At 38.9% G+C, this 18,988-nt stretch overlaps 1 protein-coding gene across 1 annotated transcript; it reads right to left on the reverse strand.

Moving 5' to 3' along the window:
• Positions 1 to 4,613: 4,613 nt before the first annotated feature.
• Positions 4,614 to 5,180, reverse strand: LOC140824223 (uncharacterized). The gene has a single exon (XM_073185819.1). The coding sequence runs from the start codon at positions 5,178 to 5,180 to the stop codon at positions 4,614 to 4,616; it is 567 nt and encodes a 188-aa protein (XP_073041920.1).
• Between the last annotated feature and the right edge of the window lie 13,808 nt (positions 5,181 to 18,988).

Below are 18,988 nucleotides of genomic sequence, written 5' to 3' on the forward strand. Positions count from 1 at the left end.
AGGCAGATCTACAAATTGAGTGGCGCTTGTCAAACAAGATCTATTAATTGTGTTCATAATAGAGTGCTCATATGATAAAAATATAGGTTTTTTTTTCATGTATTGAACATGTCATATGTATGATTGTAATATTTTGTTATTCATGGATTTATTTGATCTATGGACACGACGTATATATGTAAGTTTTGTGACCAAACAATGTTAAAATCTCATGTTCTTTAATTTTCCATTATTATTCACGTGTTAAATATTTGAGAATCAAGTTCAGTCGCAAATATTACAAAATAACACATTTCAATTTCATCAAATCAATTGATGAAAAGGCTTGACGATCGATTATGATAGACTAGAAACCTCCAATAGACAAAGACAAAGACAAAGAAGGAAAAGAGACTCCTTTCCCCAGATCTGAAGACAAATGGACCACTGACGAAGAATGGTTGGCGAATGCATATGAAAATACACGAAATGTTGTATTTACAGTTGTGGATGTGAACTGGTTTGAAACAATCTTCATATGTGAATTATCTCTTTAGATGCATGAAACATTTTGAAGATAGCATAATAGGGCATTGCAGTTGCCGAAGTTTCAAATTTACAGATCTTGGACACTGTAACCGACGATCTCCAAATGAAAGAGGATGAGACCAACAACGAATTCGACACCATACTGCCTGACATTACTGAAAGAATTATTTTGTCCGACAGATGCTCAAAATAATAAGAATATCAGTATAAGATGTAAAATAGAAAATTTGTGTGTTGTCAGAATTAGGTGTTGTTCCAGATGTTACAACATCTGGGACAACATGCAGCGGAATATTATATTTTATAACACAAATTGACTTTAAATAAACTACTTAGACAAGATTAAATTTCCACAACTATAAATACTTGTGCGATGCCTTATGGCAAAAATATATCACTAGAAAAACCAATCGTTTAAAAAAACCAATCACTAATGATTCTTCATTAAAATCAGTTTCCTCAAAAAGTTGAAAAAACAAAAGCTTTCCAAAACAAATAACCAGAATAAAACGAAACAAGAAAGCAAAACGTGTTGCTAAAAACAGATCCACGAGAAAGCAGTCTTCGGCCAACTTCTTCACAGATGTTGTCCGCAGATGTTCTCAACATTCACAGCAACACCCTATCACAACTCTTCAAACCACAGCATGTCTCTTGAATAAGATTTTCTCTGAAACGTGCACACGTGAGTGAATAGTAACCGAGAGGAAGAAGAAGCTCAATGATGTCCTTGGTCTCTTATTTATAGATGTAGAGTTTCATTCTATAAGGAAACCTATTTCACAAGGAAAAATAAGAGTTTTATTAGGAATAAACTCTTTTTAAACACCAATATCATATCTCATCAATAGATAACATATCTTTAAATATATTTGAATTATTATCTCATTATATGAGAAAGGAAAAATCATATTAAATAATAAACTCAATTAGATCAACAAGAAAACATAATATTAGGGAAATAATTTAAATTAATTAAATATATTAATTAAAATTGGAAATAATATTTCCCTTCAATGTCCTCTTTTTTGCCTTTCTTGGACAAAAATGAGATCAAACTCAATTATCAATGTTTAATTCACATCAACTCCCCCTGAGTTAAAGCATTTCTCTCCCCCTGAACAATCTACACACATTAAAAATGTTGTTAGAAATGTTGGCAACACTTGAGACAACATCTGCATCATTTCATTAGAAGTTGCAAGAGAAACAAATAGGCAGAATCAACACATAGACATAACCATTAGTAAAACAAAAATAAAACTCTTAACCAAAACACTTAATTCCCCTCATCTCCTTCATCCTTGGTCCCTGTTCATAAAAACGAAAATAATGCAAAGTGTAATTTGTTTTCATGCAATTTTCATAAACAAATAAATAATATGGTGTGATGATAAGTAAAGGAAAGAATATGGCGTGCCTTAGGGTAATTTAAACACGAATTTATGTTGACGATTGCGAAGAACAGCGACAAAAACCCTCGGTTGAATTTTCCCTTTGAAATTCTCGACTTTTCCTTTCAAATTGTGGTATGTGGGTGCCGTGTACTTGAGGGGAATTTTGGAGAATAGAATTCTGAAAAGTGGCGTACACAATGAGGGCTTATGGGGAGGTTTTGGCTATTTTATAGCTAATTAATCATTAATTAAGTTTAGGTCCATTAAGAATGTAAATTAGGCCCGGCCCATTAGTGATTAATTAAAATGTTAAAAATAGTTTTCTTTAATAAATTTTGTGAATTTATTAGCCGGGTTGCCAAAACGCTCGTATTTTTGTTTCAAGTCCAACACCGATAAAAATTTCGTCCCGGCGTATAAAAAAATCACCTCAAAACCCCTTATTTTCAAAAATAAGAAAAAACATCACCCTTAACTTAAACAAATAAAAAAACAAATAACCAATAAAAACATTTTCTATTTTTTTTTCAGCCTTCGGTCTCCGTTCCTTGATCGCAACTCGAATAACTTTTAAAAATACATTTTAATGCAACCATATAGAAAAATACATTTTAAATATGCAAATATGCACAACATAATTATTTAATGTAATTAAAAGATTTAATTAAAATAAAAAGAATTTAATAATTCAAATGCATGTGGTTTTCGTGGACCTTTAAATTTTCGGGGCGTTACATATTCACCTATGACTCAATATTATTTTTTTTACACATAAGTCTTCATTGGTGTTCCAAGATATTATATTATATTACACATCACTTTTGAAAATCTTCTTCTCCGAATTTACTTCTTCACATAAGAAGAAACATGTGTATAATTGAGTTGTCTAGTTGTGGTATTTGTTTCAAACCATTTGACCAAGTAATTTGAGAGATATGGTCAAAATACTAGAGCATGTTAAAACTGCCACTCCTTTGGTAACTTTATTTGTTGCTTAATTTGATCCCAATTGTGAGGGGATTTTTATCTCATGCTTGTCACCAATATTGTAGATATTATCGAATTTCTACAGATCCAAGATATTATATTATATTGTCACCAATGCTTGTCAACTTTCTACAGGTCCAAGATTCATCTTAATCCCATTTGCAACGCCAATGTTATTCTTCTTTTATCGAACCTGTAAAAATAGTAAAAACTTATAATTACACAACAACTTATATTTTATACAATTTATTATAAAACATATAATATTTAAACATTTAATAAAACAAAAACTATATATTTATATTATAAAACATTTAATTAATGTACAATTTTTATGTTTATCACATATTCCGTGTTTCCTTTCGTATTTTTGGTCTAATCCATTCTATCTATAATCACATCAATCATCGCCAAATCATTTCAGATTGCGGTAATCAAAATCACGGGCCTTACATTTCTCCCCCCTAAGATACGATTTCGTCTCCGAAATCACAGGCAATTAGGTCAGATATCAATCAGATACCAAAGGAGGTATATACAAAAAAAACTAAACGAAAACTCACCTCAATAAAACAATTTTGGAATCAATGTCTTATTTCGAATTTTGTCTTTCAAGTAGCTTCTTCAATATTCTAACTACTCTTCTATTGAACTTTCAACAGCAGAATAGTCTTCTTTCTGAATTATCTGTCTTTTACTGATTCTGATTTCAATCTGGAATAATACTTCAAGAAATATAACATCATAATATAACTCTAAGTAACTCTGATAAAATCAATCTCAAAATACTGGCTATACAACATCCGTATATACCAATCAACAACTCATAACAATCAACATCAAAAGTTGTTATCAAATCTGTTTAATTCCAGTTAATTCAATATTCAGTCTTCTACCTCAATTATCAACGGTTATCTTCTGACGTTGGCATATTTAGTCTGTCTATTCTGAGTTGTCTTCATTTTTTTCTGAATCAACTTCACTTCCTCAATCATATCTCTGATCATATCAGGTCCAATCTCAGGAACTTCAGAGATATCATCTCAATACAAAAGGAATCTGCACTTCTTATCGTACAACTAGAATTCAAAAATTTAATCCATTTGTCATTCTTAACTCAAATAAGTGCTCAATTTCGAGAGAGATGCCGTAGTTTCATCCCGATATCCCTGGAAATGTAATCCCATTTCCATTCAGGAATCGATAAGCTATATAACCAATCTCCTGGTATCATTCTTTCCGTCATCATCGGTCGGCAATTCAGACGTTTCCGTATAAATTCTGCCACAACTGGTTTCATTTGTTTCCCTAAAATCTGTCTTTTCAAACTATCATACATTTTTCTATCATCAGAATAAATGTTGAATCAAAATTGTCCAGTTCTGATAATACTTGTCGTTTCACATGCGAAGAATCTGGCACAACAATTCAGTTATTCTTATGCAATGTAGTATCACATACTTGATATTCTGATTGATACTATCAATAATCTAGTTCTGCCCATTCTGATCAACTTTCTGAATTGTTTTACTCTCAAAATCAGCTCTGGTTCGGCTTGGACATTATTGAATCTCAATTGTATACGATCTGTATTAAATGCTGCTCCCAGAAAATAACAATCTCAATCAGATTTAAACAACAGTCAGATATAATATCCTGCTAAACTCATGAAACTATAAGTTTCTGACACTGATGTCGATCTCAGCCAACTGATCGCGGTCTCGATGCTGGAGGCATAAACGAAGCTCCTTTCTTTCTCATCAAACTGTCTTCGGCTCTCTTAGCTCTACTCAAAGCATCAGCAAAATTATAGAGTCGGCCTGTGTTTACCAATGTCAATATCTCAGGATTCAATCCCTTAACAAATTGATCAGTCACAGCTTCATCATTCTCAGCCACGTGAGGAGAAAAACGTAACAAGGTAGAAAATTGAGCAACATATTCTTCAACGTTTAACTGCTCCTGTTTCAAAATTTCAAACTCTGTCTTCTTAACTTCTCGGTACGAACCTAGGAAAAACCTTCGATAAAATTCCACTTTGAAGATTTCCCAAGTAATTACTGTACCACGCTGTTCTAAGACTTCTTTGGTTGCAATCCACCAGCTCTTTGCGACTTCCTTTAACTGATGCCCAATAAATTTAACTCTACGTTCATCTGAGTACTCAAGTGAATCAAACAATATCTCTATATCATCTATCCAGCTCTCACAATCGACAGTCGTCTCAGTACCCCTCAAAATTGGCGGTGTTAATGACTGAAACCTCATCAACTGTGTTTCCATCAGAGTTTCTGACACATCCATCTGATCAGTCACCCTACTTCCTCGTTCTGGAATTCTTCGAGGAGGTATATCTGATGATCACAAGAGTTAGCAATCACATGAGACAAATCCGTCTCAGTCCCTTTCTGATCAGCTTACCTCTGATCAAGAATTGGTTCTAATTCATTCTCAAATAATACACATTAACAAATCAACACAGATATTCAAGTAATATGTATCTTTCAAGACATTAAACACATACTGCAATATTAGCATATACAATGTAATTCAACATTATAATAAATCACGTGCTAGCAATCACATGCAAGGAAAGAAAACTCATTCTACCCCGCTCACTAACTTCTATCTCAATCTCAAAAACCTACAGTTCTGTACCTATTGCTCTGATACCACCTGCTGTGGGGATCCGGACGCTAGTTTATGTCTTAATCATAATTAATGTAAAATATAACAATTAAGAAAAGTAAGACTAATTTTTTTTTAAAATTATAATTGCGGAAACATAATGTAATCGATTAATATACATGTCCGTATAAAAGTACAAGTCATGTACAACAAGTCTCTATCTCAACTAGGTTCAACGACTATACATCCAGTGCTGAATCCTATCCTGCTTCTGGGCCCGGATCTCCAAGCTATCTATAATCTCTCATTCTCTTCTTGATCCTGATCTTGTCCCACCTGTTGTCAAGCACACATACAAACAAGACAACAGCCGGATAATTTCGGTGAGAATTACATTCCCAGTATAAATCATGTATACATGCATTTCATATAAACAGATATAAAAGCATGAAATCAATATTCATAACATGTATCAAATCAGAAACATAAATCCATACCAACTCTGAATCACACTCCGTGACTCACAGACTCTGACTCGACTCATCATAATCTAGGGATCCCGATCTGAATAAGAACGTACACCCACCTACACTCCCGATCAGGGTGTTGGCACATTCTTATTCACGGACTTTGGCTCTTTCCATACCGAACATCAGTAATAGAAGAAACTCCAATTCTATCCACTTCGATATAACCAAACGTCCGGTGTCTTGACCTATCCGTCACGGTCACGGACGTTGGAATTTTCACCAAAGCAGTATCTTGTGACAATGTGCAATGTGCCCGTGATGATTCCATAACTATCACGCACCCCTGTCACGAGATCAATCGTCTCTGCCTAGGCATATTCACCTATGACTCAATACATAAATCAATAGATCAAAGATATCAATTTAATTCAATTGCATATATCAATGCAATAAAGTGAAGTATGTGATTTTGGGAAACTCGAGTGAATCGGACTCGCGTTGTGCAATCCCGCATCAACATCAATTTATACCTTTCTCTTCTCGGTCTGGCGGAGTCGAAGTCTCGAAGTCAAATCTGTCCATATTCAATCTGAAATGACAATATCGAATCGACTATGTCAATATACAGCTCAATTCAAAGCCTGTTCTGTTCAAGACACAAATCAAGACATAATCTGATCAATGTCAACGATACAATCTCAATCAATACTGAATCTGATCAATACCCATCTACTGATGTTTCGACGACATAACAATATAATCTCAATAACCCTGTCAATCTCATCATCAGAGACATAATATCACAACTCATAATCGATATTACTACAAATCATAATCTTCAATAGTAACGGATTATAATCTCAAATCTGTACAATCTCGCAATACCGGCAATACAATATCAGTATATACGAATCAACAACTCATCTAATCCAAGTTTGAATAATATCAAAATATCAATATACCCAGCGATACAGTATAAATCAGATATCAATTCCAACACCGCATAATCGATAAAAACATAATTTTTATATCAATTCGGTATAACCACAATTGAATCAACTCTTAAAATTCATAACAATTTTATAAACAGTATGTTCTTCGATCCGATTTAAATTATACAATGTCTGATATTGCAAGAACAACATATATGGATCATATCTGATTTTGACAGTTCCATAATTTCAAATCATGTCAAAAAAATCAATGAAACTTACGTCCTGTTATAGCTTTCGTCGCTAGGAACTCGGTGTTGTACTCGGATTCAAAATCTAACAGGCGGATCGTCACCAGGTCAAATTTCCAACGTGAAGCTTACAATTCCTCCAGAGCTTCCTCGGTTTTCCTTTTTCTTCTTTCTGAAGAATAATTGTTGTTCCTTCTATATATATATATATATACATAGCATGCATGGTGAAGCAACGTGGCTCACCCTTCAAATTACTCGTCTCGCGCATATGCGCGAGACAATATGTCTCAGCGCATCGTTCACACGGCATCTCGCGCATATGCGCGCACACGCGAGACCTATTGTCTCGGCACACCACCACTCGCGCATATGCGCGCCCTAGCTCGGCGCATATGCGCCCAACTCTCTGGACTCATCACTCACCTTATGCACATCTCGTGCATATGCGCAAGGTCTTCTGCCACTATCGCGCATATGCGCGGCTCCTCGTCGCCATATGCGCGAGGTGTTCTGCCCTCGTACATATTCCGTGTTTCATTTCATCTTTTCGGTCTAATCCATTCTATCTATAATCACATCAATCATCGCCAAATCATTTCAGATTACGATAATCAAATTCACGGGCCTTACAGGTTTCCTGCAGAAAGGTGTGACAGCAGAGACAGTTGAGAGAAGTTGAGCATCGGAGGAATGTGATCAAGTTCTGTCTGTAAAAAGCATCCGTATCCATGTTCCTTTCTTCTATGAGGTCACGGTGAGCATAAAGATGCCACTGAGCAACATCGTGCTCAGTGTAGAATTTGGTAGAGAAGGCAATGTCCAGGTCATAATCACTGAGGTTAGTGTTGTCCTCAGTTTGGACAACATCCTCAGCAACATATGCTTCCAGAGGTTCGTGTGCTTTAGGGATATCATTTACTTCAGTAGGGTTATCAGGAAAACCGTTGGATTCAATAGAACTCTCAGATTCTTGGACTTTCCCAGGAACAGCAGAAGTGTCAGCTCTTGGATTTTTCAAGTTGGCCATAAACTGGGCCAACGTGATTTCCCCCTCTCGGGTGGGTGATGGCTGTCGTGGAGAAAAATTGAGTGCTTCATCATTGGATTCAATGGCTTCACTGAAGGAGGTGCTACTATCCTTCGGTGGAGTAAAATTTTCTTGCGAGCCACAAATTCATAATTCGCATCATATGAGTCACCCCCGAAGTATTCTCTGGATCAACAAGAGATGGTCGACTCGCCCTTCTCCTTTGTGAAGAAACCTCTTGGATGTAGTCAAGTAAGAATTATACCCCGCCTATCGTTTTGATCTTCTGACTGGAGGAGGAGGCGGGCACGCCTTATTACGGCAGCAAAATCCGGTGGATTATCAAGATCAATTTCATTCCCAGGCTCACCTGGAGCAATTACTTCCAAGGGCACGGCTTCTTCAACAGCAAGTACCAGAGTTAGAGGCGGTTCGACTGTGGGTGTTGCAGCGGATGTTGTCTCGTTGGGAGCTGTAGTGTCCAAATTCAGTACACGTATAACCCATGCATTTAATTAATTATTAAAGTATTTATTAAATTTTAAAACGAGTCTTAGTAGTGCATGATTTATTCAAATGCATTATTTTAAATTAATTATGTTTATGTGATGCACGTTAAAATGTTTTTCTAGAGTTATGTTTTAGGCGATTATTCGAAGCGGAATCGAGAAAAAACCGGTGACGATGTTGGCAATTTTATTTTAAGTTGAGGTTGGGGTATTTTAAATAATTTATTAAGTTTTTAGTATTTTAAAGCCTAATTTAATTATTAGGTGAATTTTAGAATTTTAAAACTTTTAAATTCTGGCACATGTACCTCCATATTTTTAATTAGAGATGGTGTTAAAGTTAAGGGAGAGTTAGTATTTTAAATTAGTTGCTAATTATTAATTAAGCAAATTTTACTTTCCCTAATTTACTAAAACACACGCACACACGCACTTTTACACACACATGTACAGGACTAAACACACACACACTCACTTCACATTCAGATTTTATTATTTTTGAGAAAGCAAACCTAGGGTTCTTCATCTAGGAAGCGGCCGCCCCTCTCCTTCGAACTTTCCAGCAACTTTTCTTTAATTTCGTTGCAAGATTTTAGCGCCGGATCAATCCTCGCGCCATCTCTGCTTCGGTATCGTCGTTTCGATATTTTAAATATCAAAGACACGTATATTCTGTTATTTCTATCGATCTCGTCATATTATGTGTTGTGTTATTTTTATGCGTAAAAATTCATGTGTGACGTTCGTCGTTTGAGCGGAAATTGGTTTGGATCAGTTTTGAAATAATTATAGATCTAAAAACTCGTTTTACTGTCTTTTTAAATACTGCGATTTTTTGGTCGTGATTTTGGGAAAACTTTCAACGTGAAAATGGTAGAACTTTTTGATGCCTCGATTTGACAGTAAAATCGAAATATTTATATAAAAATTGAGTGAGTTATGACGCTTTTCGTGGGACTGCTCAGACTGCGTTTTTCAGAAAATTATGTATTGATGTGTTCTCAACATTTTATTGTTGCAAGATTCGTTGGGAATCGACAGGTGATCGTTGCTGCCTCTAGGTATGCTTAGTATGATGATGGGTTGTTATTTGACGTGTCGTTTAGTGTCGGTAGGCACTCGAATACACTAGAAGCCGTAGGAAGTGTTTTGATGTCAAAATTTGAGTCTACAAATTTGTTGCTCGTTGGGAGTGCGTTGACGTTTGGGACATTTATATGGTGTCGAGTATGCATCATAGCATCCTAGGATGAGTCTCGAGGCGTTGATCACGACATGTGTAATCGAAATTGGAGAGTATAAGTTTTATGTCGCGGAGTCCAGTTCGTTCGGTGCCCGAGCAGTAACTTTTTGCCGCCCGAGTGCCATTCTTTATGTTCGAGTGTTCTTCCCAGTAACCTCGACGCTCGAGCGGAAATTTTTGCCGCCTGAGCGCGGAACCTGCCGCTCGAGCGGTCAAGTTTTACCACACGAGCGCCACCCCTTCTGTCCAAATATTCGGTTCTTTCTTCTTTTCAAGTTTTAATAGTAAGTGCATGTCCTTTATTTCTGGGAAAGATTCACACATCATTTTAGAGATTTTCGGGGTTCGATATCATGAGTTAATACGATGATTTAATGAGGTCAACTCGCGAGAGATCAAGAATGTCATAAGATATTTAATTACTTCGGTGGTGAGCACGAGTACCTATGTCTAAGCTATGAAATGTAAGTGCATGTAATTACGTTAGTATGTGCAGCAGCGGCCCCAAACGAGATCCAAAGAATCCCTCAACGCCAAGTAAGTATGTTGACGTGCAAAAGAAAATATTTTAAGATTTTGAGGTATGCTAAATGTCTTGTGACCAAATTATGAATGAGTTTGGAAGTCGGTGAACGTGGCCGAGGACCTCTCCACCCCGTTAAATTATGAACGGGTTTAGATCAGGATTGGAAAGCGTTAAATTATGAATGGGGACCAATCGGACCGTTAAATTATGAACGGGGATCTCATGTATGTGGCAGTGGATACGTCCCTGTCAGCCCAGTACTGTAGTTTAGTCTGATCAGACGAAATATGTTACGGATCACTTGCTTTGAAACATCCTCTACGCAAAATGATGAAGTTATGTATGTTTAAGTATGTTCAAGTATGCAAGCATGTTTAAGAAAAGTTTATGGCACGTATAAGTATGTATGTACGTATGTTCAAGTTTAAAGTATTTATGTTCTATTTTAAAGTTGCAGATCTTATTATGTAGTACTTGTTACTTTCAGTTTATACGTGTTGAGTCTTTAGACTCACTAGACTTGATCGATGTAGGTGAGGGTGCTTATGAGGAGACAGGAGGTGGGGACCAAGGAGCAGGCTTGGACTGAGCGGGAGGCTAAACCCGAGGACCGCCATGTTTTTAAGTCTTTATGAAAATTCTCAAATACTTTTGTCAAACTCTATTTTTGAGCTTTGTTGAGACGCACAGTTTATTTTATCGAATTTTGAATGCTCAAGTTTTAATTTTAGAAAATTTTTAATTCTTCCGCAAATTTTAAGTAGCAAAAGTACGGTACGTTACAGTTGGTATCAGAGCGGTGTTCTTGTAAAGGATTATGCCTACTGCCATTCGAAAGAAGCTCACGAAGTCACACCTCAAGTCTGTAAGTTTTAAGGTTTCAAATTTATGATACGTAATAAGCATAAAGTTCTTATTTCAGCATGTGCATATTTTTAAGTTCAAGTACGTGCATCTTATGTTGTCTATATCATGTTCATGCATGTGGGGTTTACGTGTTGGGTAAGTTATTGGAACAGCATGCCTCCTAGACGTGTGATCGACCGTGAAGCAAGGGACAAGGATAGAGAGGCTCGTGAGGAGAGGAGAGACGCTCCTTCGCCTCCACCTCCAGACATGCAGGCAGATTTTCTTGCAGGAATGACTCAGTTCTTCGAACAGTTTGCGGGGAACCAGGCTGCAGTTGATGTTGGGGCTAGGCCCCGACCTGAGGCGGTGTATGAAAGATTTAGGAGAATGAACCCAAATGAGTTTTCGGGTACCACTGACCCGATGATAGCTGAGGGATAGATTAAGTCCATCGAGGTAATCTTTGACTTTATGGAACTGACCGATGCAGTAGGGTCAGGTGTGCCACGTTCCTTCTGTCAGGGGACGCCAGGTTATGGTGGGAGAGTGCATCCATGGCAGTCAACTTCCAGGTGTTGCCTTGGAATGGTTTCAAGGAGGTCTTTTACTCCAAGTACTTTACTGAGGAAGTACGGTACAGATTGACGAGGGAGTTTATGACGTTGCGGAAGGGAGACAGCAGCGTGGCAGACTTTGTGAGGAAGTTTGAGAGAGGGTGTCATTTCGTACCCCTGATAGCTAACGATGCCTAGAGTAATCTGAGGCATTTCATGGATTGATTGCGACCGATCCTGCGTCGTGATGTGAGAGTAGCTGGTCCTACGCTATGCAGTCGTTGTATCTAGAGCATTGGCAGCAGAGCAAGATCTGAGGGATATCGAGATGGACAGGCAAGGCAAGAGTTCCTATCAGGCACAACCGCAACACCAGCAGCCGCAGCATCAGAGACCTCAGTTTAAAAGGCCGTACCAGGGGCCGCCAGGGAAGAATCCGTATCAGGGACCGCCATAGGGCAAGGGTCCAATGGAGCATCAGGTGGCGCCTCAGAAGCCCGTTAATTTTCCAGTGTGTCAAAAATGCAATCGCCAATATCCCAGAAAATGCTTATGGGGATCCGTAAATGCTTTAAATGTGGAGTCAATGTCCACGTGCTTAAGGACTGCCCGCAGTGGAAACAGCCAACTCAGGTCAGAGTGTTCGTCATGCATGCACAGGAGGCGAACCCAGACACAACTTTACTAACTGGAAATATTTTCATTAAGAGAATAGGCACTCAGGCCCTGATAGACTCAGGAGCTACCCATACTTTCATATCAGAGACGTTTGCTAGTCACTTGGATATCAAGACAATTGGTCTCGACGTGAATTACTCAGTGACAGTCCCGTCAGGGGAAGAATTATCAGCTAATATTGTGGTCAGGGACATCGATCTGGAATTGCATGGCCACCTAGTGTATGTCGACTTGATCATCTTGCCAATGCCAGAGTTTGAAATCATTCTAGGAATGGACTGGCTGACGAGGAACATAGCGTTGATCGATTTTCAGAAGAGATCAGTTTTGGTTAGACCAGTGGGCATGGAGCAGTTCCTGTTCGAACTAGCCAGATGGAAGAGTTTTCCTCGCATTATTTCTTGCATGCAGGCGCGGAGACTCATTTACAAAGGGTGTCAGGCTTTCTTGGCCATCATCATTTCAACACCTGACGTACCCACTCTATCACTATCAGAGGTTCCAGTAGTCAGAAAATTCCCAGACGTCTTTCCTGACGACGTCACAGGTCTTCCACCAGAGAGAGAGGTGGAGTTTGCAATCGATCTTATGCCAGGCACTGTGCCAATCTCTAAGGCACCATACAGGTTAGCTCCAGCTGAAATGTTAGAGCTCAAACAGCAGATTCAGGAACTTCTAGACAAGGAATTCATTCACCCTAGTTTCTCATCATGGGGCGCACTAATACTTTTTGTAAAGAAGAAGGATGAGAATATGAGACTGTGCATCGATTACCGAGAATTGAACAAGGTAACAATAAAGAACAAGTACCCACTTTCTAGGATCAAAGACTTGTTTGATCAGCTGCAGGGAGCCACAGTGTTCTCTAAGATAGATCTTCGATCAGGGTATCACCAGCTGAATGTGAAAGATGCAGATGTGCACAAGACAGCCTTCAAGACCAGATATTGGCATTACGAGTTCTTAGTAATGCCCTTTGGACTGACGAATGCTCCAGCAATTTTCATGGACCTCATGAACCGAGTATTCAAGCCTTACTTAGATCAATTCGTCATAGTGTTCATTGACGATATCCTTATCTACTCGAAGAGTCATGAGGAGCACAACTAGCATTTGAAGACAGTCTTGCAGACTTTGCAGAGTCGCAAGTTATTTGCGAAGTTCAGTAAGTGTGAATTTTGGTTGGAGAAGGTAGCATTTTTGGGTCATATAATTTCTAGCAGCGGCATTGAGGTGGATCCAGCAAAGGTAGCAGCCGTTAAGGAATGGGTTGGACCGAAGAATGCATCAGAGATTCGCAGTTTCTGGGTTTAGCCGGTTACTACCGTAAGTTTATTCAGGGGTTTTCCTCCAAAGCAGTTCCACTCACTTCACTGACCAAGAAGAATGCTATGTTTGTGTGGAGTGAAGAATGTCAGAAGAGCTTAGATATTTTGAAACAAGCTCTTATTTCATTGCCAGTGTTAGCCATGCCAACAGGGCAAGGTGATTTTGTTCTATACACTGATGCATCTAAGCTCGGGTTAGGCGCAGTTCTGATGCAGCAGGGTCGGGTTATAGCCTATGCCTCCAGGCAGTTGAAGGTGCATGAGAAGAATTACCCAACGCATGACTTTAATTAGCCGGCGTTGTCTTTGTATTGAAAATTTGGAGACATTACTTGTACGACAAGAAATTCCAGATATTTACCGATCACAAGAGTCTCAAGTATTTCTTCACACAGAAGGAACTGAACATGAGACAGAGACGGTGGTTGGAGTTGGTGAAAGACTACGACTGCGAGATTAGCTACCATCAGGGGAATGCTAACGTTGTGGCAGATGCCTTGAGCAGAAAAGTGACAGTTGTAGCACCGTTGTCAGCACAGAGACCTCTTCAGTCTGAGATTCAGAGGTTTGATTTAGAAGTTTATCGCAAGGACAGAGCTCCAAGGTTGTCTAATCTGACAGTCCAATCTTCTTTGCTATACAGTATTCGTAAAGGTCAGCCTTCATATGAGCAGTTATAGAAATGGAGGTTGAAGGATGAAGCCAAAGGCAGTGTACTCTACACTGTGTCAGATGGTATTGTGAGATACAGAGGTAGAATGTGGGTGCCTAGTGTTGATTCGATTAGAGAGGATATTCTGACATAGGCACACGCATCTCCGTATTCTATTCACCCAGGAGGTACCAAGATGTACAAGGACCTACAGATTTTGTACTGGTGGCTAGGAATGAAGAGAGACATCCGCAGATTTGTGTCTGAATGTCTCACTTGTCAGCAGGTGAAGGCAGAGCATCAGAGGCCAGCAGGATTGGTTAAGCCACTCCCCATCCCAGAGTGGAAATGAGAGAATGTTACAATGGACTTTGTGGTTGGTTTGCCAAGGTCATTCAGGGGATCCAACTCTATTTGGGTTATAGTGGATCGACTCACGAAGTCGGCTGACTTCTTGCCAGTGAAGACGACTTTCTCTGTGATGCAGTATGCGGAGCTCTATATCAAGGAGATAGTCCGATTGCATGGAGTCCCAGTTTCGATTTTGTCCGATAGGGACTCAAGGTTTACATCGTGCTTTTGGAAGAGCTTACATGTAGCCAAGAGGACGAGGTTGGTGAAAGAGCAAAACTTGGTCCGGAGATAGTTCAGCAGACTGCAGATGTGGTGGTCAAGATTCGAGACAGAATGAAGACCGCCCAGAGTCTCCAAAAGAGCTATGCCGATAAGAGGAGAAGAAACCTCGAATTTGCCGTAGGTGATCACGTTTTTTTAAAGATAGCGCCCATGAAGGGCGTTATGAGATTCGGGAAAACTCGTTATTTTGACCCCAAATTTTTAACATAACCTTTTTGTGATTTATTCTACCCTTCCAAGTCATGAGCCACAGCCGTGACCCATGGATTCAATTTTTCCTTATTAAATTCGAAATATGACACCTAATCGAAACCACCGAGCCATCTCCCAATTTACTCGAGCCACGCCCGAGCCACCTCGAGCCAAACCCTAGCCAACCCACCTAGGGACGCTAATAACCAAGCCCAGCCCAAAGAACAAGCCCCTAAGTCTCTCAAACTCCCCTGGACAGAAGCACCAAATTCTACATGTGTGTGGGGTGTGTTTCCTTTGGTGTTAGGACTCCTAACTAGTCTAGGACTCTCCCAATCGAGCCACCACCGAGCCCACACGACCCTAACCATCCCTGGACCACGCCCAGCCCAAGCCCAGACCAACTCAATCCCTACAACCCAGCAGCAAAGCCACTGAATTCAGACAGAAACCTGTGCCCCTTGAAAGTGTACTCCACGTTTTTCTGTGTTTGGCTCGAGCCACATCGAGCCACCCTGCCCCAACTCATGACCAGCCTCTCTAGGGACCCTCATGCACCCTTATAACCCATGGGACTCGACCCTAGCCCCAAAACCGAGGCTCTACACCAGTAGCAATTTCTGGCCGAGAAACCCACCTACCATGGCCTCTACGTTTCTGTTGCTAGGACTTAGCCAGCCACACCAGGACCTGAACCAACCTCTCTAGCACCCTTCTAGGACCCTAAGGACCTAACCTAACCCAGCCCAAGCCCCCTGGCCGAGCCCCTCCTCCCTGCACCTTCTTCTGAAACCTGCGCACACCTTGATCATCAATCTTGGGTGGAGTCCTAGCTTGCTAGGACTCCTCCCCAACCCTTGGTCTCGAGTCCTAGCGTGGCTAGGACTCTTCCCCCGACCCAAGCCAAGCCCCTGCCGTGGCCCAAGCCAAGCCATGCATCACAGCCCCTCACAACCGAGCCCTACATATACCATGACAGAATTTTGGTTCCAGCTGGTTTGTCTCGTTTTTGCTGTGTTTGTGTGTGCGATCTAGACCCTTAAACATGTCTAAACACACCCTTAAACATCCCCTAATCATGGCAGCCCCTTCATGAACATATAAATCAAGTTTTGATGCATTAATTCATGAGTTTAGGCAAGTAGGTGCATAAAAACGAAAATAATGCAAAGTGTAATTTGTTTTCATGCAATTTTCATAAACAAATAAATAATATGGTATGATGATGAGTAAAAGAAAGAATATGGCGTGCCTTAGGGTAATTTACGCACGAATTTATGTTGACGATTGCGAAGAACGGCGACAAAAACCCTCGGCTGAATTTTCCCTTTGAAATTCTCGACTTTTCCTTTCAAATTGTGGTATGTGTGTGCCGTGTACTTGAGGGGAATTTTGGAGAATAGAATTCTGAAAAGTGGCGTACACAATGAGGGCTTATGGGGAGGTTTTGGCTATTTTATAGCTAATTAATCATTAATTAAGTTTAGGTCCATTAAGAATGTAAATTAGGCCCGGCCCATTAGTGATTAATTAAAATGTTAAAAATAGTTTTCTTTAATAAATTTTGTGAATGTATTAGCCGGGTTGCCAAAACGCTCGTATTTTTGTTTCAAGTCCAATACCGATAAAAATTTCGTCCCGGCGTATAAAATCTTCTCAAAACCCCTTATTTTCAAAAATAAGAAAAAACATCACCCTTAATTTAAACAAATAAAAAAACAAATAACCAATAAAACATTTTCTATTTTTTCTTTCAGCCTTCGGTCTCCGTTCCTTGATCGCAACTCGAATAACCTTTAAAAATACATTTTAATGCAACCATATAGAAAAATACATTTTAAATATGCAAATATGCACAACATAATTATTTAATGTAATTAAAAGATTTAATTAAAATAAAAAGAATTTAATAATTCAAATGCATGTGGTTTTCGTGGACTTTTAAATTTTCGGGACGTTACATATTCACCTATGACTCAATACATAAATCAATAGATCAAAGATATCAATTTAATTCAATTGCAAATATCAATGCAATTAAGTAAAGTATGTGATTTGGGAAACTCAAGTCAATCGGACTCGAGTTGTGCAATCCCGCATCAACATAAATTTATACCTTTCTCTTCTCGGTCTGACGAAGTCGAAGTCTCGAAGTCAAATCTGTCCATATTCAATCTGAAATTACAATATCGAATCGACTATGTCAATATACAGCTCAATTCAAAGCCTGTTCTGATCAATACACAAATCAAGACATAATCTGATCAATGTCAACGATACAACGATACAATCTCCATCACTGCTGAATCTGATCAATACCCATCTACTCATGTTTCGACGGCATAACAATATATTCTCAATAACCCCATCAAGCTCAACATCAGAGACATAATATCACTACTCATAATCGATATTACTACAAATCATAATCTTCAATAGTAACGGATTATAATATCAAATCTGTACAATCTCGCAATACCGGCAATACAATATCAGTATATACGAATCAACAACTCATCTGATCCAAGTCTGAATAATATCAAAATATCAATATACCCAGAGATACAGTATAAATCAAATATCAATTCCAACACCTCATAATCGATAACAACATAATTTTAATATCAAATCGGTATAACCACAATTGCATCAACTCTGAAAATTCATAACAATTTTATAAACAGTATGTTCTTCGATCCGATTTCAATTATACAATGTCTGATAATGCAAGAACAACATATATGGATCATATCTGATTCTGAAAGTACCATAATTTCAAATCATGTCAAAAAAATCAATGAAACTTACGTCCTGTTATAGCTGTCGTCGCTAGGAACTCGGTGTTGTACTCGGATTCAAAATCTAACGAGCGGATCGTCACCAGGTCAAATTTCCAACGTGAAGCTTACAATTCCTCCAGAACTTCCTCGGTTCTCCTTTTTCTTCTTTCTGAAGAATAATTGTTGTTCATTCTATATATATATATATATAAATATATATATATATATATATAGACACACACACACACATAGCATGCATGGTGAAGTAACGTGTCTCACCCTTCAAATGACACGTCTCGCGCATATGCGCGACCTGTCTCGGCGCATATGCGCGAGACAATATGTCTCAGCGCGTCGTTCACACGGCATCTCGCGCATATGTGCGCATCATCTCCGCGCATATGCGTGAGACCTACTGTCTCGGCACACCACCACTCGCGCAACTCTCTGGACTCATCACTCACCTTATGCACAGCTCGCGCATATGCGCTACCAATTCTCGCGCATATGCGCGAGGTCTTCTGCCACTATCGCGCATATGCCGGTTCCTCATCGCTCATATGCACGAGGTGTTCTGCCCTCGCACATTGTTGCGACTTTGATTGTTGCACTCCCAAGAGCAGGTTGTCCACAAGTAGTATAATTCGATGAGTTCGAATATCGTATCCACGAGGAAGCTAAGGTAATTACAAGTCCACTACAATGTCTTTTTATTTATTTTTTCTTTTAGTTGTTTGAATCTTTAATTGGTAATTTTTAATTGTTCAAATTTTAATTTAAGTAGTTGAGATTAAAGGATCAACTCTTGGTATTTTAAT

This window comes from Primulina eburnea, chromosome 2 (assembly GCF_022965805.1).
Source record: "Primulina eburnea isolate SZY01 chromosome 2, ASM2296580v1, whole genome shotgun sequence".
NCBI lineage: Eukaryota > Viridiplantae > Streptophyta > Magnoliopsida > Lamiales > Gesneriaceae > Primulina > Primulina eburnea.

Excerpts from the sequence above, each read along its gene's own strand:
- LOC140824223 (XM_073185819.1), bottom strand. The coding sequence starts at position 5,180 with ATGAGGTTTCAGTCATTAACACCGCCAATTTTGAGGGGTACTGAGACG.